General features: G+C 43.1%; 1 protein-coding gene across 1 annotated transcript in view; it reads right to left on the bottom strand.

Annotated features, from left to right (window-relative positions):
* NT5E (5'-nucleotidase ecto) overlaps nucleotides 1-20,719 on the bottom strand; it is a 49,941-nt gene extending 29,222 nt beyond the window's left edge. The window contains exon 1 of the mRNA XM_063097319.1: nucleotides 20,381-20,719. Within this exon, the coding sequence (XP_062953389.1) occupies nucleotides 20,381-20,719 (339 nt within the window). The remainder of the gene's footprint in view (nucleotides 1-20,380) is intronic.
* Nucleotides 20,720-21,150: the final 431 nt, after the last annotated feature.

The raw sequence follows: 21,150 nt of genomic DNA, 5'->3' as shown, positions 1-21,150 counted from the left end.
TGAAATGTATTGTCAAAAACAAGAGACCACAGGCCTCCTTCCTTACTGCCTCTCCTCGGTCACCATTCCCCTGCGTTCCCACAAGTGCTTCTTCCCACGACCCCCATGGTTCTCTAATTCTGGGAAAATGAAGATCGCCAAGGGCAAGCAGGAGCTAGCATCTCCACATTTTATAGGGCGGCACTGGCTTCTTCCACCCATCAGTTCTGGGCCACTCTTTGTCCGTTCTCAGGAGGTTCCCATCTGAGGAAGAATGCCACAGTGAAAGGGTCCTGTGACCTCAGCGGGCTGTGGACCCACTGTGTGCACAGGGCTTCATGAGGAGCGGATGGTCTCAAGCAGACCTCACTTCTACCTTCTTTGCTCTCTTATGTTCCTCACTGGTCTGGGAATGGCTGCTGGGTGCAAAACCACCCAGTCTGTCATCTTGCAGCCTTCCCCAGAGCAGAGGTGTCCATACATGGTCATATTGACAAGACATGACATGCCAGCCCCAGAAAACCTCCCCCCTCCCCCAATAAACCTCCTGGATAAGCCCTCTCCTCTGGGCACCTCCTGCCTGCTCTAGCTGACAAGGCTATCTTGCTAACTTAATACTTAAACCAGTGAACTTGAAACTTTCCAAATAGACCACCTCCAGTTTTGCTTCACTTTGTGGGTCATCTGGGAAGAAACCTTTAGTGCTGGCTAGTGACAGTATGCATAAAGCAAACGTACTTCACAGGGCCTGGTTTCCCAAAGCCTTGCAGTTTCAAATATTGACCTTGCAAAGGACAGGAAATTTCCCCCAGGCTATATAGTCTCTGTTGTAAGATAAAGAATTGTAACACAGCTAGGTCCCTGGCTCAAAGACAGACAGGTTACTACTGATTGATATGTAAAGATACTGGGAAATTGCTCTAAGAAGAGAATGTTTGCTAAAGTCAAGCTTTTGTTAGTGGATCGACTTAATTGCATGTTGCCAGCTTCTATTTTTAAACTTGTTAAACTGTACTTAGCAAAAACCCCACCTATGTTCTCTTCCTGTAACTTGCTGGAGAATAAATGTGGGGAGAGAACCCCAGTTCATGGTTAATTTCCCAAATGGAAGGAATGCCTCTATCTTGAGGGTTCTGGGAGATTAACCCCTTTTGGGGGCTTCTCACTGCTCAGAAGAGATGGGCTTTGAGTAATCTTTGGCAGCTCTAACACCCAGGGGAAAAGGGGTGACAAATCCATGGGGAAAGCAACAGGTGACACCCCTCAATCTAAATGAGGGCCCAGTGTGTTCCCTATAGCTCCCACCCTCTTCCTTCCTGGCACATCCCACACTCTATAACGCCATGTTCATGGGGCCATTCATTTAGGTCTGTCTCCTGACTAGACTGAGTGTTCCTGGGCCACTTTGTCCCATCACCTCTCCTCAGTGCTGTAGCCCCCTCGCCTTGCCCACAGGATTCACTGAGTATCTGTGGCTCAAAGGGTCATGTATACATGCATCCTATACATACATCCTCCTGTGTATATGTTTATGCAGAGAAAGCAACACAGTGTCTTTTCATTCCCACATACATGTCTCCCCTATTAAATCAGAATTTCTGAGTTTGCTTTTTTCCCGTCTCTGCTGATCTACTCATCTTTACCTCTTCCTTTTACCTAATTAACTTCCCTCTTAAAAGCTGGTCTACTCTTAATGGTTCTTCCAGTCTTGGGTAATGGTTTTTCATTTTTCTTCTTCTATTCTGAGAAAGTCATGGTTTCATCCTATGATGAAATAAATCTCTCTTGTTATATTACAATAACTCTTTTGCTTAACTATAAAGTAGTTTTGTTTTTAATGAATGTTTCTACAGTTCTTCCTGAAAGATTATCCAACTCATCAGCCACCTTGCTGTTTAGCAGCAACCTTATATTCCTGGCATTTGGCAGCAGCTGAAGTTATAGTTTTCATTTGTTTGTTACTTGTTTAATGTCTTATCCCCCTCTTCACTCTGACTTGAGGGTAATCCTCCTGAAAGTAGTTACCTCTACACCCCTGTGGGGAGAGGAGGCCCTGATCCATGGTGCTCAATGCTGTGGATGGATTGACTAAATCATCTCATTCACACTCACACCTTCAACTCCAAGCTTAAATCTCCAGCCCTGACTTTTCTCCTGACATCTAGATCTGCCATTTGAACATTTCCCCCAATGTCTCAAAAGTGCTCCAAGCTTAAAGTTCCTTCTTCCAGGACTTGCCATCTTGGCACAAAGTGCCACTGTGCACCCATGCATAAAGCCAGAAACCCTGGAGCACCTGAATCCCTCCAGCTCTCTCCACTCTCTTACCTCCCACTAGCATCCCTCCCCTTTACCTAAATGCTTCATCCCATTGCAACACCTTAGTGTGGTCCCCACCATTCCTGGACTACAGTAGCTTCCTAACTGGGCCTTCAGCTACCATTGTTCCCTTCTCTAACTCATTTTTTTAAAAATGTTTTGTTTGTTTTTATTGGTTATGAATATTCATGGGGTACAAAGCAAATTGTCACCCCTTGTGCCTAAGATGTGATGGCCAGATCCATACGGGCAGTATGTCCATTACCACAAATTGTGATTATACCCCATGTCCCCCACCCAATTATCCCCTCAATTACCCCCGACCTCCCTCCACGTCCCTCTTTCCCCACTCCACTTTGTATCCCTAGTTATGTTCTCTTCCTCTGCAAGTCCAATGCACAACTATGGTCTTTCTTTCCCTTCTTCTTTATCTCTTAGCTCCCACTTATGAGAGAATGCATATGGTATTTATCCCTCTGTGCTTTGCTTATTTCATTCAACATAAGTTTCTCTAAGCTCATCCATGTTGCTGCAAATGGGAGAATTTCATTCTTTTTTATGGCAGAGTAGTATTCCGTTGTGTATATATACCACAGTTTCCTTATCCAATCATCCATCAATGGACATATAGGTTGGTTCCATATCTTGGCTACTGTGAACAGAGCTACAATGAATATGTAACCCATTCTTTATTTTGCTGCCAGAATAATCATTCTAAAATGCAAATCTGAAGTTCCTGCGGAGGCACTGCCATTATGATACAATTCAACATCCTGAGCAGGGCTCACAAGGCTCTTTGAGATTTGGTCTCGGCTTTCCCTTCAGTGTCATTTCTGACACCCACTCCCTATTATGCGAGGCTGGGCTGGCTCCACCACTCTTGAGCAGTGCCCTGGGACACAGTTCTAAACCACAGTTTCCTCTGGAAGGGCAGTGAATGAATAAAACAAAAGTGGTCATGAAAATGAGCCAGTATTGTCTAAGCACTTGCTATATACCAGAATCAGGAAAAGTGATTTTGTGTAGAAAATGCTGTGAGGTTGGCATTATTACTGCTCTCATTCTACCAATGAAAAAATCTGAGAAAAGTTAAGTGAATTGCTGACAGTCACACAATCAGTAAGTGGTGGAGCTGGGACTAGAATCACTTCTGTTTGACCCCAAAGTTCTTAATTTCTATGCTTGCACGGGGTTTTGTATAAGCCCAGCACATAGGGAGAACTAAAATAATAATAATAATATCCTGGCTACTTACAGTTTCCCATGCTCTCACTAATCTTCGAATATGATAGGTAAATCACAATAGGTTGGTAGGTAGAAAGAAAGAATAGGATATTGCTTCTTTGCATCATACATTTACTACCGTATTCAACTAATGGCTTTAGCTCCTGAGGGCTGATGATCTAGAAGAGAGATCTCCCAAGACCCTTCACTGTGCCCTTGTCAGAGTTAGGTGTTCTTCTCTCTCCTGTGGCCCGCTCTGTGCAGTCCTAGCCTTGCTCTCCCCTGCCCACTGAGTGGTCAGCCCCTTCTGACACCCAGCAGTCCCTGGAGCACAGCAGGGGTACACTGTGGAATGAATAAATGAAAGAACAGGAGAATCACCAAAAATTATCTTTCTTTCTTCTAACACACTAAATTTTCTTACAAAAATTAATGCAGAAAAATTTGTAAACATTTATTTTTTAGACACTATTTTCATTTCCCCACCTTGACTTTCTCCTACCTGTTTTTCTTCTAGTGCCCTTATTAGAGCTTAATGATCCATAGCTCTTCAGAAGGAGGATCATGACACTCACCTGAGGACACCAAGTTCCCACCACACTGCTGGCATACAGCAGGCACCCAAGAAACACGTTAAATGAATTGGGTCTTATTTGTTCATTTCCATTATTTTTATTAGTAACATGAAAATATCTCAGGAAAAGGCTACTCATGAGAAGAACACAAGTCAGTAAAAGACAGAACAACATAACAAAGCAGATAAGTTTATTATGCATTTTTGGGTCTGCTCCAAAAGTTCCCATCCAACTTTCCTTTACATATACTTGTAAAGTTTTTGGAGCTAAACTGTTACTTGTCACTGACTGTTTAACCATGTAGTGGATTGAATTATGCGTCCCCCCTCACTGAAGCTTGAATTGTGTTCCCAAGTTTTATGTATTAGAAACCTAGCCCCCACTGTGACTGTTAAGAGAGTGGGAAATCCTATTATTATAGTCGAAAGGTGGAGCCTTGAAGAGGTGATTGGATTGTAGGCCCATGCAGTAGTGAATGGATTAAAAATGGTGGTTGGGGCATGGTTCTGAGGGCTTTAAAAGGGGAGTGAAGGTTACTCTCTCTCTGCTCTCCCTCTGCTCTGCCATTTCACAATGTGATACCCTGTGTCACTGTTGCCACCACTAAGATGCTCACCAGATGTGTTCCCTGGACTTTGGACTTCCTTGCCTCTGAAATTATAAGCAATAAATTTCATTTTCTTACAAATTACCCAGTTCCAACTATTTTGTTATAAGCAACAGAAACAGATTAAGACAACTACTATTTACCAAGTTTGTTTCATATCCTGCCTTTTTCTGAAAAGTTTTAATGGCTCAGATACTAAATCATAGAGTAAAATGGAGTCCATTAAAAAGTGGCTGGTGGAGTGGGCTATTTTATTATTCATTTAGCAAACACCTGTGGGCAGTGGTGCTGGTACTCACCCGGTGTCACCAAGGACACAGGAGCCTTGAACATGTGAACAGACTAGTGGACAAGTGCCATTAGAGACATGCGTGCAAGGGAGGTAGACACACCAGAGAGGGACTTCTGCAGTGGAGGGATCATGGAGGCATCACAAGAAAGCAGCTCATTGCAACTGGGTGGGTGATTTACTGGAACTGGGTGCACCTGAAAATTTGGTAGAAAACATGATGCTGCTCAGGGCATTGCTGGGTGATCAGGGAGGGTCTGTATGGTGTCTGAGAAATGGGAAGTGGGAAGCCTTGGAGAGACTTACAGTTGGGGCTAGAGGCAGTTGGGGTTTGTTTTGGAAGCTCTGGCAGTCTGGTGGCCTGCAGTGAATAAATGGGAGCCATGTGAGCCTGGTGGCCAGGAGACTGGCAGAAGACTGAAATGGCCCAGGTGAGAAGTGATGTGGCAGAGTAGGGCTGATGGGGTGGTGTAGGAGTAGAATCAGACTTTGGGGCTGGCTGGGCATGAGGGACATTGGGAGGAGAGAGGACAGAGCTGCCTGGTATTTTGCTGCTTCTCTGTTTGTTTCCTGCACCAGGGACAATATGCATCCTCATGAGTCCTCATTCATGGGGTCACTGGGGGTAAGTGTCCTTTTCTGTTCGTGGATGACCAGGTAGGGGACTCCTGGGACGTCTTTGAGGGAGGAGCAGGGAGCTGTGGGGAGTTGGGAGAAGACAGAGCAGTGGCCACCAAATCCCTCCAGACAACTCCATAAAATGTCATCTGAAACAAGAAAAGGGAGAAGGGGCCAGGCCTCTGCCCACCCACCCCTATCAGGCTGGGGCACTTTCACAGTGTCTGTAACCTGCTATATTATGTTAAGTGAAGTTAGCCAAGCACAGGAAGAGAAATACCACGTTCTCACTTACATGTGGGAGCTAATAAAAATAAACAAACAAATAAATAGGAGGAAAAAAAGACACAACAATCACAATAATTCCTTGAACATGTTAAGAACAGAATTGATGTTGCCAAGGGTGGAAAATGGAGGGGAGGAGAAGGAGGAATTGGTAAAGGGCCACAAAAATCAATTACATTGTATAATGATAAATTAAAAATAAATAAATAATTTTTTAAAAAAAGAATTGACATAAGAGCTGTTCAGAGGACTGCAGCCCCCTCTTCCCAGAAGCAGGCAAGAGAGCATTCCTGGGTCCTAGGCAAGGAGCTGAGGGCCTCATCCCCCTTCACCTGAAAGCAAGCAAGAGAGAACATTCGGGGTCCTAGGCAAGGAGCTGAAGGCAGTACCAGCTGCCCCAAAGCAGGTAAGAGAGCATGCTGAAAACACCAGTTCTGCACAGGTGGCCCACCACAGCCACCACCACAGCCACCACCATAGCCATGGCTGCTGAAAAAGTGTCTTGATGTCATAGCAGCAGCCACAGCCACTGTGCAGGTGGGCCATTGGACACTCAATTATATTAACACAAGGAGAGTCACCAGTGGAGACTAAGAAAAGAAGAGGACATCTCTCTCCTCAAAGCCCACTCCAGAGTAATAGAAGGAACAACTGCTCTACCAGATGACCAGACATCAGTGTAGAGATACTGGAAATACAAAAACCCAAGAGAATATGACACCACCAAAAGAACACAGTAATTCTCAAATACCAGACCATGTAGAACAGGAAACCCTTGAAATGACTGAAAAGGAATTCCAAGCAACAACCTTGGAAACTCACTGAGATATGAGAAGACTCAGACAATGTAAAGAAATAAGAAAAAATATCCAGGATATGAAAGAGGAAATTTACAAAGAGATTAATACCTTAAAAAAGAATGTAGCAGAATTCATGGAACTGAAAGATTCACTCAATGAAATAGAAAACACAAATGACACCTTAAGCAGCAGGCCAGAACAAGCAGACGAAAGAATTTCTGATCTTGAAGATAGTCTCTTTGAAATAACCCAGATGGACAAAAAAAAAAGGAAAAAAGAATTAAAAGAAAATCTAAGAGAACCTTAAGCACACAAACATTTGAATCATGGGTGTTCCAGAAGGGGAGGAGAAAGGAAAAGGCATGGAAAAACCTATTCAATGAAATAATAACAGAAAACTTCCCAGGTATAGGAAGAGACACATACCTTCAGATCCTGGAGGCTCAAATATCCCCAAACAGATTCAACCCAAGAAGATCCTCTCTAAGACACATTACAGTCAAACTGGCAAAACTCAAAGACAAAGACAATCTTACAAGAAGCAAGAGAAAAGCATCAAGTCACCTATAAAGAAGTCTCTATCAGACTAACAGCAGACTTCTCAACAGAAACTCTACAGACTGAAGAAAATGGGATGATATATTCAAAACACTAAAAGAAAAAAACTGCCAGCCAAGAATACTATACCCAGCAAGGATATCCTTCAGAAATGAGGGGAAAATAGAGTATTTTCCAGACAAACAAAAGCTGCAGGAACTCACCACCACATGGCCAACTCTACGAGAAATCCTCAAGGAAATCCTGCATCTGGAATCTGAAAAATGATAATCACTACCACAAATACACAGCAAAGAATAAAACCCACTGGTAGAAAAAAATGCAAACAAGAAAGAGAAAGAAACTAAATCCTATCACCACAAAAAGCCATAGTGACAATGTAAAAATGCCCTTACTTTATTTCTGATTTTCGTAATTTTGGTCGACTCTCTTTTTTCTTGGTCAATCTAGATAAAAGTTTGCAGATTTTGTTGATCTTTTTAAAGAATCAACTTCTGGTTTTGTTTATTTTCTCTATTGCTTTTTAATTCCCTATTTCATATACTTCTGTTGTAATCTTTGTTATTTCCTTCTTGTATTTGCTTTTGGTTTACTTTACTCTACTTTTTCTATTTTCTTAAGGTAGAAGTTGACATTACTGATTTGCGATTTTTCTTATTTTTAATATAGGTGTATACAAGTATAAATTTTCCTTTGAGTACTGCAGGAGCCCCACATCCTATAAATTTTGATATGTTGTGTTTTGGTATTTATCTCAACGTATCCTAATTTCCCTGTGATTTTTCTTTTTACCCATTGTTTTTAGAAGAGTGTTGCTTAATTTCCACACATTTGTGTGTTTTCTAAATTTCCTTATGTTATTGTGGTCAGAGAACATATTTTGTATGATCTTAGTATTTTTTTTTTTAAAGAAAAAGTTTAAATAAACAAAAGTTCATGGAAAGATTTCTATTATCTTTCAATTCTATTTTTCCATGAACTTTTTGAAGTGCCCTGTGTTTATATTCTGTTTTATTGATTTTTGTATGCAGTTTATGTGCTAAACTTAGATATTTAATTTCTGTTCTTGGTTTCTTATTAAGTGAACTTGTTGATTTGCTTAGAAATTAATTTGCCTTTGAAAAGTTTATTCATCTTCCTCTGTTTAAATTAATTTGATATTTGCATGCTTTTGGAAGACTTTAGAGAGATATTTCAATTAACTGTAGAGAGTATAAAATGAAATATGCAAATTTTAATAAGTTTTACATCTCCAGTTTTTGTGAAAACTTGAAGCCCTACTTTCTACAGAGTACTTCGTTATTCATCTGTTATTGAGTTTTATGTATTTGATGTAACTGTTATTTGAATAAATAAATGTGCATATCCTTGATTTAAAAAAAGAGCAGTGCAGTATGCACAATACAGAATAAAAGAATTTCTTTTTTAATCCACAGAAATCAATTGCAGTAATGCAAAAAACCTTTTTGTCAGAAATCGGTGGCACATTTGTTTAGCTTATCACTTACACACTACCTCATCCATTAAGGGTGGAAGGTTGCAGTAAGCCCTATAATCTAAGGGTTAATTTAAGGAGAGAGCCTGGTCTAGTTTACACTGGGGCTCAGGTGTCAATCACTCAGGGACATTCAACAACATCTTTAAAATGGGAGGCTTACAAATTATGTTTGGTGTTGTTGATACAGTTTTGCCATCGCAGGCCATTTCTTTTTTTTTTATTTTGTCGTTATACATTGTGGCTGATTATTGCTCCCCATCACCAAAACCTCCCTCCCTTCTCCCTCCCCCCTCCCCCCAAACAATGTCCTTTCTGTTTGCTTGTCGTATCAACTTCAAATAATTGTGGTTGTTATATCTTCTCCCCCCCCCCCCCGGTTTGTGTGTGTGTGTGTGTGTGTGTGTGTGTGTGTGTGTGTGAATTTATATATTAATTTTTAGCTCCCACCAATAAGTGAGAACATGTGGTATTTCTCTTTCTGTGCCTGACTTGTTTCACTTAATATAATTCTCTCAAGGTCCATCCATGTTGTTGCAAATGGCAGCATTTCATTCGTTTTTATAGCTGAGTAGTATTCCATTGTGTAGATGTACCACATTTTCCGTATCCACTCATCTGATGATGGGCATTTGGGCTGGTTCCAACTCTTGGCTATTGTAAAGAGTGCTGCGATAAACATTGGGGAACAGGTATACCTTCGACTTGCTGATTTCCATTCCTCTGGGTATATTCCCAACAGTGGGATGGCTGGGTCGTATGGTAGATCTATCTGCAATTGTTTGAGGAACCTCCATACCATTTTCCATAGAGGCTGCACCATTTTGCAGTCCCGCAGTCCATTTCTTATGTTGGGTTACCTACAACCCCTGCAGTCCTGGGCCACAGCATGTGGACCCTAGTAGGCAAATGTGGCATCCTACTGAATGGCAGATAAGACCCCATGGCTCAATCCAGCTCAGCTATACTTCAGTTTTTGTTGATGAATGCATGAAAGAACAAGTACTAAATAGACAGCATTTCACATTTTCCATATTAAGTGGAAAATGTACAAATACATGCAAAATATGTGTGTCAATGTTACATTCAGAATTAACTGCTGAACTAATTGGGGTCCAGGAGGGTTTAGTTACATCTCTGAGGGGATAGAGGGCTCCAGCTAGTGTTTGGATTATATATAGAACCAATTATTCAAATGAGAGGGAAAAATATCAAGAGAATTTTCAAATTCTAGTTATGTGGCTAAAGAAAATAAACACTGATGGAGTTTACACAGGATTCAGATGTATTTGTGAGTGAAGTACAGAAAGCTTCCAGTATGATATATGATTTATTTAGTTCTTTCCAGTTTTCAGTTAAGAAAACACAGATACTGGGACAAGCACAAGATGAACTAAGAAGCCACTTCACTTCCTCCCTCCCCGCCTGTCTCATTCAGCCCCATGCTGGTCTGGAACTCAGACTGGAACAGAGGAAGGAGAAGGTCTGAGGCCACAGCCCAAGGATGGGGAGCAGCTGTTCCCATCTCTGAGGCTTGGAGATCCACAACCCCCTAAACACTCACAACTTCTGAGGTCTGAGTTCTAAGAATAATTACTAATCTTTGCCGTAAAAAATACCATTGCCACAAGGATCTCTCTTTCAAGCTTCTCAGATTAGCACTGCTAATTTGTCTTCCTCCAAACAGGGCTTTTTTATTGAAGGTAAAGTAATTCTGAGAGTTTCCTTAATATGAGAAATCTTGTAAATTCTTAAATATAGGTGACTTCTCTTTTCTTAGGGGCTAGTTTTTTAGGGAGAATAAATATTTTACTGTCAGTTTGGGCATAGATAGTTAATATGAGGGCCTGACCTTGTGTCTTCTACAGACCAGATGTTCAGTTCAAGAATCCCCTTGTACGAGTGCTAGAATTTCAGTCACTTTTGCTTTGCTCTGTTTATCCCCTACCCATGAGAAATCTGACCCAGCCTCTCTACAAGTTTAAGACCTGCTCCTATGGGCATTGCCCCCTCCACCATTCTCAGCACTTAGCACAGAGCTTGGCACATGGTAGTGCTGAAAGAATATTTGTGGACTGAATGAATAAGTGAGCCTCAAAAACAACAGGATTGAAACTGGGCTCATCTTCCTCCTATTCCTTAGGCCATCGTTTTCTGTTACTATTACAGTAACACTCCACAGAGCATCCTGGGAACCTCTTCATCTGGAAACAGGGGCAACTGGAGGTCCCTGGGGAAAACCTAAGCTATCTTTCCACAAGGAAATAACTGCCAAAAAAAAAGTAACCATAAGGAAGAAATGAGAGTTGTCAAGTGATATGGTTTGAATGTGTCCTCCAAAAATCATGTATTGGAAACTTAATCCCCAGTGCAATGGTGTTGGGAGGTGGGGCCTTATGAGAGGTAATTAGGGCAAAAAGGCACAGTGAATGGATTAATGCCTTCCATTATTAATTACCTGATCTTATGGTATTGTGTTATAGAAGCACAAAATGGACTAAGACATCAAGCAAACTTAGACTTGTTTGTAAAATTAAGTCCAGGACAAACCAAGTTATGTTGGCAGCTAAGAAGAAAAAAGAAAGGGCTGGGAGGGGGCTGACATGGTGAGAAGTGCAGTAGACCACCTTCTCCATTTCCCCATGTTATAGATGCAGAAACTGCTGCCAAACTCACATAGCTAGTGAGTGGAAGAGCCAAGAAGTAAAACCTTGGTGTCCTGACGTCACCTCCAAATCTCTTTCCACTGTTCCTGTCTGCTACAGCCCCATAGAGTTCAATTGTGTCCAATAAATCCAAGAAGAGCCTTCAGATTGCATTATCAGGCTTCAGCTGTCAGGGATAGGCTCAAGTAGAGGAATCTGCCCCCGTGTCACAGGTGCCCTGTGCTTGAACCCTCTTAGTCATGTTTTGATTATACCCTCTCCTGAGCCACCCCTGCCAGCAGAAAATGAGCACAGCCAGCACTATGGACCCTTACTGTAGCCTGCTGTTGCACTAAGCATGTTACACTTATGATCGTCTCTTCGATACCCCATGACAACCCATGGAGTGGAGGCTTCATGAGATTAGATCACCTGTTCATAGTCCATAGATTCTAAGTGGTAGGGAGAGAACTTGGTCTCAGACAGTCTCACCATTAAGTTCATCCTCTTAGCCCTATGCCACACTGCTATTGAAACTGGTTCCTGTGGATTTGGCCTTTCCCCACTGCCACAGTTCAGTCCTTATCATCTTGCACCTAGACTACTGCCCGGTCTCTTTCCCACCCATTTCTGTTCATCTTCCAAAACTGTGATTTCCCTGTGTTGCTTAGAGGTTTTTTTCTCACATCAACCAATTCTCCAATTCTCTGTGGATACCAACTAGGTGTCCAACAACTCAATTCAATACAGACACTATCTACCTGTACTTAGCATCAGATCCCACAAGTTAAAGGGCTCAGTTGCACAAGACTGTCTCCACTTCAGATGCCAGGGAGAGTTCTGGGCCACCTGTACTTCTGACCAACCAGCTATAAATCCGGAGTTCCCATGATCCCATCCTCAGATTTGATAATTAGAAAGAATGATTCACATATGGATATCCAGTTATCCCAGCACCATTTGCTGAAGAGGCAGTCACTTCCCCAGTGAATAGGCTTGGTGCCTTTGTCAAAGATCAGATGGCAGTAAGTGTGTGGGTTGATTTCTGGATTCTCTATTCTATTCTATTGATCAGTGTGTCTGTTTTTATGCCAGTACCATACTGTTTTGGTTATTATAGCTTTGTAGTATAGCTTAAAGTCAGATAGTGTTATGCCTCCAGCTTTATTTTTTTTGCTCAGCATTGCTTTGGCTATGCGTGGTCTTTAAATATTCCATATAAATGTCTGGATAGTTCTTTCCATTTCTGAGAAAAATGTCTTTGGAATTTTGATGGGGATTGCATTGAATTTGTATATCACTTTGGGTAGTACGGACGTTTTCACTATGTTGATTCTTCCAATCCAAGAGCATGGGATATCTTTCCATCTTCTTGTATCCTCTCTAATTTCTCTCAGCAGTGGTTTGTAGTTCTCATTATAGAGATTTTTCACCTCCTTGGTTAACTCAATTCCTAAGTATTTTATTTTTTTGGTGGCTATATCCATATGCAGGAGAATGAAACTAGACCCATACCTCTCACCATATACTAAAATCAACTAAAAATGGATTAAGTATTTAAATATACACCCTGAAACAATAAAACTTCTTAAAGAAAACATAGGAGAAACACTTCAGGAAATAGGACTGGACACAGACTTCATGAATACGACCCCAAAAGCATGGGCAACCAAAGGAAAAATAAACAAATGGGATTATATCAAACTAAAAAGCTTCTGCACAGCAAAAGAAACAATTAACAGAGTTAAAAGACAACCAACAGAGTGGGAGAAAATATTTGCAAAATATACATCTGACAAAGGATTAATATCCAGAATATATAAGGAACTCAAACAACTTTACAAGAAAAAAACAAGCAACCCAATTAAAAAATGGGCAAAAGAGCTAAGTAGGCATTTCTCTAAGGAAGATATATACAAATGGCCAACAGACATATGAAAAAATGCTCAACATCACTCAGCATCCGGGAAATGCAAATCAAAACCACACTGAGATACCATCTAACCCCAGTTAGGAAGGCTAAAATCCAAAAGACTCTGAACGATAAAGGCTGGCGAGGTTGCGGAGAAAAAGGAACTCTCATACATTGTTGGTGGGACTGCAAAATGGTGCAGCCTCTATGGAAAATGGTATGGAGGTTCCTCAAACAATTGCAGATAGATCTACCATACGACCCAGCTATCCCACTGCTGGGAATATACCCAGAGGAATGGAAATCATCAAGTCGAAGGTATACCTGTTCCCCAATGTTTATCGCAGCACTCTTTACAATAGCCAAGAGTTGGAACCAGCCCAAATGTCCATCATCAGATGAGTGGATATGGAAAATGTGGTACATCTACACAATGGAATACTACTCAGCTATAAAAACGAATGAAATACTGCCATTTGCAACAACATGGATGGACCTTGAGAGAATTATATTAAGTGAAACAAGTCAGGCACAGAAAGAGAAACACCACATGTTCTCACTTATTGGTTGGAGCTAAAAATTAATATATAAATTCACACACACACACACACACACAAAAAAAAAACCAGGGGGGGGGGAGAAGATATAACAACCGCAATTACTTGAAGTTGATATGACAAGCAAAGAGAGGGGACATTGGTGGGGGGGAGGGGGAAGGGCGGAGGGAGGGAGGTTTTGGTGATGGGCAACAATAATCAGCCACAATGTATATCGACAAAATAAAATTTAAAAAATAAAAATAAAAAAGAAAGAATGATTCACAGAACTCAGAAAGCACTTTACTTTCTATTATCAGTTTATTATAAAGGATGCAAGTCAGGAACAGCCAAATAGAGGAGATGCACAAGGCGTGCTATGGGGGAGCCGAGCTTCCGTGGCCTCTCTGGGTGCGCCACCTTCCTAATACCTCAATATGTCCACCAACATTGAAGTTTTCTGACCCAGTTGTTTAGAGGTTTTTATGGAAGTTTCATTATGAGGGCATGATTGATTAAATCATTGGCCATTGGTAATTAACTCAATCTGTAGCCCCTCCCTAGAGGTGGGGGAGGTGGGGCTGAAAGTTCCAACCCTCTAATTATGTCTTGGTCTTTCTGGCAATCGGCCCCCTTCCTGAAACTATATAGGGGTCCCCAGCCACTAGTCATCTCATCAGCATATAAAGGTGTAAAGGAAAAAACAAACTTTTTTTTCTCTCTGTTGTCAAACTCAATATAAAACACTTCTGTGACCAGGTGTGTGGGAGGTTCCCCCCTACAACAAACAATTCCCCAGAGGACACCAACTGGGTGTCCTATAATTTAATTTAATTCTGACAATATCTTGAGATAGTGTCAGATCCTACAGGTTAAAGGTTTAGTCCCACATGATTGCCCCTTCCCCCTCAATTCAGACACTAATTGAAAGCCTCAGGTTGTGACCTGTGCTTCTGACTGACTGGCTGTAACTCGAGCTTTCCCACTACCCCTCCTTGGGTTTGATTAATTTGCTAGAATGGCTCACAGAACTCAGGGAAACATTTATGTTTACTGGTTTATTATAAAGGATATTACAAAGGATGCAGATGAATAGCCAGAAGGAGCGAGGGGTAGGGCAAGATATGGGGGTGGGGGTATGTGAAGCTTCTATGCCCTCTCTGGGCATGTACCCTTCTGGAACCTCCATGTGTTCAGCGACCCAAAAGTGCATCAAATCTTGTTCAGGTTTTTACAGAGCTTGATCTTCAGCCCCGTCCTTCTTTCTTGGAGGTTGGTGGATGGGGCTGAAAGTTCTAAAACCCTCTGATCCTTTAATTACTTGTCTTTTGGGTGACTGGCCCCATCTTGAAGCTTTCTAGGGGCCCCATCCTAAGTCACCTCATTAGCATAAACTTAGGTATTATCAAAGGGGCTCATTACAAATAACAGAAGACACTTCTATCACATACAGAATTTCTAAGGTTTCAGGATCTTTGTGACAAGAACTGGGACAAAGACCAAATATTTATTTTTTATTATCCAACAGTTACCCTCTACTCAGAAGCCCCATGGCTCCCCATGACAACAGAGCCCAAACTTCTCAGGTAGCATTTAAGAGTTACACAGCTTCCAGTGATTCTTGTCACCTCACTGTGGTCTGGGCTGATCCATCTTGCAGATTCCTGCCTCTACACCTTTGCCCCATGCTCCTGCCCCTTCACTGAGTTGATACATTTCTTAGGACTCCAGTTGTTCAGAGATGTACGGAACCTCAGAGATGAGCTGGTTCAACCCTCTTATTTTATTTATTTATTTATTGTTTTGTTTTTTGCTTTATTAACCCTATTATGTTATAGATGAGGAACTGTTGACCCAAGAAGTGAATGGTGTAGCCACAGATTGTAGATTTATCTCTTAAAAGACAGAGAGAACAGTAGCAATCCCTGAATTTCTGGTGAGAAGTGCTGGAGATGGTCAGTTTCAAATGAGCAAGCGATATCATAAACTTTCAAAAGCACAAACCACAAGACAAAAAAAAAAAAAAAAGATTAACTTAATTACATCAAATGAAGCTTTTCTCTTCAGTGAAAGACACCACGGACAAAGTTAATAGGCATAATCAATACCTAGAACTCCTGAAAGTCAAGAAAAATAAAGCAAACCCAATTTAAAAAAAAAAATAGCAAAGGATGTGAACATGCAATTCAGGAAGAGGAAACCCCAAAGTTAACAAATATATCAAAAGATGCCCAAACTCACTAGTTATTAGAAAAATGCAAGATAAAACAACAGTGTGATGTCACTTTACAACTACCAGAAAGCTGGAAAATGCTATGACATCTGGGTAAAGAGACAGGGGTTGACAGGTCCTGCTTGGGGATGGGAGTGGGTTTGGGGAGAGTAGAGGGTGCCAGTCATTCAGGAAAACAATCTGGTAGTCCTTAGTCAAAGTAAGTATACCCACGCCCTGTGACCAGCAATTCTGCTCTCATGTATAGATCTCAAAGAAATCCTCATGGTGGGACCCACATGAGGATATTTGGAGCAGCATAATTTGAGGAGGCAAGGAGCTGGAGACCATCTTTAAACCTACCAGCCAGGGAGCAGATGGGTAAAACAGGTGGAGATCATCACAGAGCATGATGCACAGTGATGTACAGGTACAAGGTAGATACAGAGCAACACGGATGAATCATAAAAACAACAAGTTTAAGACAAAAGTAAGAAACAGAATGAGCTTTGTAACATGACTAGTTACATAATTTAAAAATGTAAACACATAAAGGTTTTACAAGTACACAAAGAAACAAAACCATACATATCGAACACATTAGAATGGTTTTCTATGCAGGAGGTGGTGATGGTTACCAAAGGACCATTCTGTTGAACTAACCTGTCCCTTGGGTGAGTGAAAGGCAGAGGCCTGGCTGATGGCTCAGGCACTGGGGAGCAATGTGGTAAGGCTAAGACTACAGTCTTTTGAACAGAACGTGGGCTCGGAGGCCTGGGCCTCATTAGCAGGGGCGAGGTAGAGAGAAGACTGCCCTTCTGGGGACAAGAGAGACCCACTGAAAGTTTTTTGTAGCCTACCTCCATGGCTAGAATCCCACCTCTGGAGATGAATCTCTTCAGGTTTGCACTTTGGGGAGATTTCTTAAGCCTGCTCAATGAGTAAACATTAAGAATAGTTTAGATAACAGGACTTAGAAAAGGAGGAAAGGCGAGGCAGCTGTCAGAATCAGATAAACTGACAGAGGCAAAGTCCAAACCTTTCCTTCCTCACAATTATTCCCCCCAGGGCACCTGAAACTAAACTTTAGTGAGCACTTACTATGAGCCAGCAGGAGGCTAGGGATTTTTACATTTGTTATCTCATGTATTGCTCATAGAAATCCTGCACTGTGGGGGTGATGGCTCCTGTTTTACAGTTAAGGAACGTGAGGCTCGGGGAAAGTAACCAGGCCAAGCGCACAACCTTGGTACATCCACACTGTTTTCCCTGTGTTTCAGGGGACACCAGTCCTTCCACTGTGACAGCCACATCAACTAGAGGCTCTTGCCAGCCTTCCCCGAGTTTTCTGCTTAGCAGGGAATCCAGGGGGTCTCAAGGCTTGTGCTGCGTACTCCACAGCTATCAGAACTTCCCCAGCAGCTGTCATTGGGACATGGCAGGTCTGCAAAGTATATACCGCCTCGGAGGCTCCTGCTCTGGGAAACTCCTGGGGTTAAGCTAGATTGTAGAAGCTCTTTCTTGGTTCTCCATACCCTTGAGTCCTCAGATGTGGCTCCTCTAAAACAGGTCCAGTTTCCAGAGAACTGGAGGTGTGCCCTACAGCTGTTTTCCTCCCTGATCTGAATCTCTAGCATCCTGGGAATCAAGACATGGTGGGGAAGGGTGGCTGTGGTGGGGAACCTTTACAGCAGAATAGCAATAAATTCCCCAAGGGATAGTATAATATAAGCAAAATGCCAGTGAAGAATCTGTGTAAAACAAGAATAAGTCAGGGCTTTATCACATGCCTTAGCACTCCAAGAACAAGGATTTTATGCAGGTCAAATCATGTTTGTCAAACTCCCATACTGCACAAAGTAAGTCCTGATGAGATGCTATCAGGAACCCGGCCATCAACCTTGTCCTTTGATCTCCTTCCCCTCTTTACCCCCTGCCAACATTATGTAAATAGCCTGTTTTTACTCAGGCCCCAGTCCAATTATTTTGGGCAAAATTTGAAAGAAAGCAATTTCATCCAACACAAAGTACTCTAAACATTTGAGGAAGAGATGGGAGGAGATGCGCTGTAACTCGCAGCAGATTGCTCCAGCCTCACCCAGATGTCCTGTCATAAACACTCAACATGATGATTCAACTTGACTTAAAGAGGAAACTATTAGGGGAAACTAGAAATTCTCCTTTTTTTTTCTTTCCCCACTGAAAGGAGTTTACACAACTGTGGAGAAAAGGGTATCACCTTCCCACTCAAAGCCCTGTCAGAATCATTAGACTCTGATGCTAATCATTTCTGAGATGAAGTGGGACGAAGAGGGAGAAAGAAAAAGGTCAGCTTTCTATTTCTGACACCACCTTAGGTTCTTTTTTGAGACCTGGAGGCTGAGCAGTCTTGATCCTATGGCTCCCACTACTGGTATCATTTGACATTGACCTCCCCAACAGTTCTGTCGGGCTTCCTTTGGTTAGCATATACTGTGGTTGATTGATTGATCTGATTTCTGGAAAACTGCTCTTGTAAAAAAAAAAAAAAAGAAAGAAAAGGGTATCACCAAACGAAAAGTTTACAAAATTGTGGTTTATGTGTGAAATCAAAGCAAACTCATGTAAAGTTTATTCTACCTTTCTGGGAGAAAGTGGAAATACAGGCTAGTAACAATTCCATTCTACATATATTGATTTTGTCATTATTGCCTTTAAAGACTCGGGCAGGTCTAGCTGTGGAGATTCCAATGCTAAGAGACCAGGGAGTTCTTGAGACCCATGATTTTTCTTAAGTCCAGATGCCCCCGAGCCCCCCAGATGATCTCTGGGGGCTTAGAGATACGTATGAATTGCTGCTGCTTTGAGTGTCCTTGATAATTTCAAAACCAACAATCAGAACAGAAGGAGCTCTCTCCCCTTCTCTCATCTCTCTAACATGAGCTTTCTTGTTGGGGAGAGAAAAACAAATAAACAACAAAACCGCCAGGTGCACCCTCTTATCTTTTCCCGTCTACCTTTCTCCATGTTTCTAGAGGAAAAAACAAAAAACAAACAAACAAAAAACACAACACTGAGCTCTCCCGATCTCCGAGCTCTTCTCATGTGAAGGGTATTGTTAGCGTTCTGCCTCCCAGCTGGGACCACGCCTCCCGTTCCCTTCCACACACAGGTGGACTTCATGGATTTTCTGGACCCTTGGTTTGTTCTTCCTCTTCCAAAGCTCTTATGTTTTCTTGTCCCCAGTTGCTCTACGGTCTGGCTGAATCCCTTTACTCTAGGATTTTACACAGGGTTAAACTTGCGTGGTGTTTCGATTTTAAAAAACAGCCACCATACCAGGGTACTTCGAATGTTCATGAAAAGATTTGTATTATCTTTTATTTCTGTTTTTTTTTTTTTTCATGAACTTTTTGAAGTACCTTGGTATACACATCTCAGTTATACTTATTTATTACTCTGTAACTCCTCCCTGCCCCTTTTCTAGAATTTAGGCATCGCCTTTAACAGAGCATTTGGAAGTTTGAACTAAACTGTTGCACGTTTTAAGAGCCCCTTATCTCTTAAATTGGACTCTCTTCCTAAATGTCTCTGACGCCAAACTGATTTTTATTGAAATCCTTTGAAACCTCAGTGTTTCAGCATTTGGCCCTCTCTGAAGTTTCTTTTTTAAAACCTATACTGTAGTGTTTGGTAATAATATAACTAACATTGTTAGAGACAGTACTATGTGCAGGCAACGCTTTGAGGTAGGTATGTACAAGTATCACCCCCATCTTATAGAGAATAAAACTGAGGTACAGAGAGAGTAAGTAAGTTGCTCAAGGTCACGCAGAAGGTAGCTGAGCAGGGGATCTACCACAAGGCTGTGAGCTTAATTATGCTCAAGCTCGTGTCAAAGAGATCTAGTGTCCATTTTTATCACTTCTCCCTTTTTGAGGGGCTGATGACATGGATAATCTACTCAGCTTCTTTGACCCTGGGTTTCCCATTACTGGAAAGATCGATCAGTAAATAAGATAGATGCATGAGGGACCGAGTTCAGTCCCTAGCACTCGGTAATTGTCAATTCTCCTATGCACCCCAGCTGCCACCCTCGTAAGCAAGGCTGGGCTTCACTCCTCTAAATATCTGCATCTAACACCGGGGGCCCGATGACATCCGTTTAAGAAGAATCATTCAAGGGAGTCCTGTGTCTGCATCCACCTGGCACACTGGCCAGAGTCTCTCTCTATCCCCACATCTGTCTGAGCCCTGGTCCTACATTGCCACGCTGTGCCATCGGCTGCTCTCCAGCCCGGCTTCTCTCCCGGTCCTGGACTCCTACCCCGGGGGCTCCCGCCTTACCATGGCATCGTAGCGCAGGGCGTTCATGAAGTGCGCCACCTCGGTGCCTTTGTACACGGTGAACCAGATGGTGCCCTGGTATTGGTCTCCGGCGTCTAGCAGCAGCACGTTGGGCTCGGAGTGGCGGATCTGCTGCACCTTGGTAAAGAGCCGAGCCACGCCGCCCACACACAGGCTGGCGTTGACGCACTTGCTCGAGTCGGCGTTGGTCTGCTCCAGCCGGCTGTGCACGTCGTTGGTGTGCAGGATCGTGAGCTCCCAGGCGCCGGCCGCGGGCCACAGCAGCGCGCCCAGCGCCAGGAGCAGCGGCGCGGGCGCTCGCGCGGCTCGGGGACACATGGCCGCGGCGCGTGGCGTGGGCGCGAGTGGCGGCGAGTCAGCCGGCGGCGGAGCCAGGCGCCCTAGCCGGAGGGGCGGGGCCCGGGCCGGGGCGGGCACTTCCTCAGCCCGGAGGCCGGACCCGGGCCAGGCGCCCGCCCGCGACGTCACCCGAGTCCACCCTGGCACCCGGCGGCCGGGGCGCGCCTGGCGACGGGCACCCGCTCCCCGCGGGAACAGTGGAGAGGTCGTTCCAGGCGGGGAGCGAGCAGCGGCAGCGATCCGGGCCCGACCGGGGAGCCAGGGCGCCGCGGGGCCCGCTGCGGGTGGGCTGCTCCTCCGGGGGTGCGAGGGAGGAGTCGGGGTCCGCCCCCGTGCGAGTGCTCGCTGATTCTCGCCTCTTCTGAGCCAAGTGTTTTTCCACAAGAGGAACGTTTGGTTTGTGTTGGGCG

Source organism: Cynocephalus volans, chromosome 5, assembly GCF_027409185.1.
Source record: "Cynocephalus volans isolate mCynVol1 chromosome 5, mCynVol1.pri, whole genome shotgun sequence".
NCBI classification, from domain to species: Eukaryota; Metazoa; Chordata; class Mammalia; order Dermoptera; family Cynocephalidae; genus Cynocephalus; species Cynocephalus volans.
Note: the sequence above shows the minus strand (reverse complement) of the source record. Positions and strands in the feature narration are given on the sequence as shown.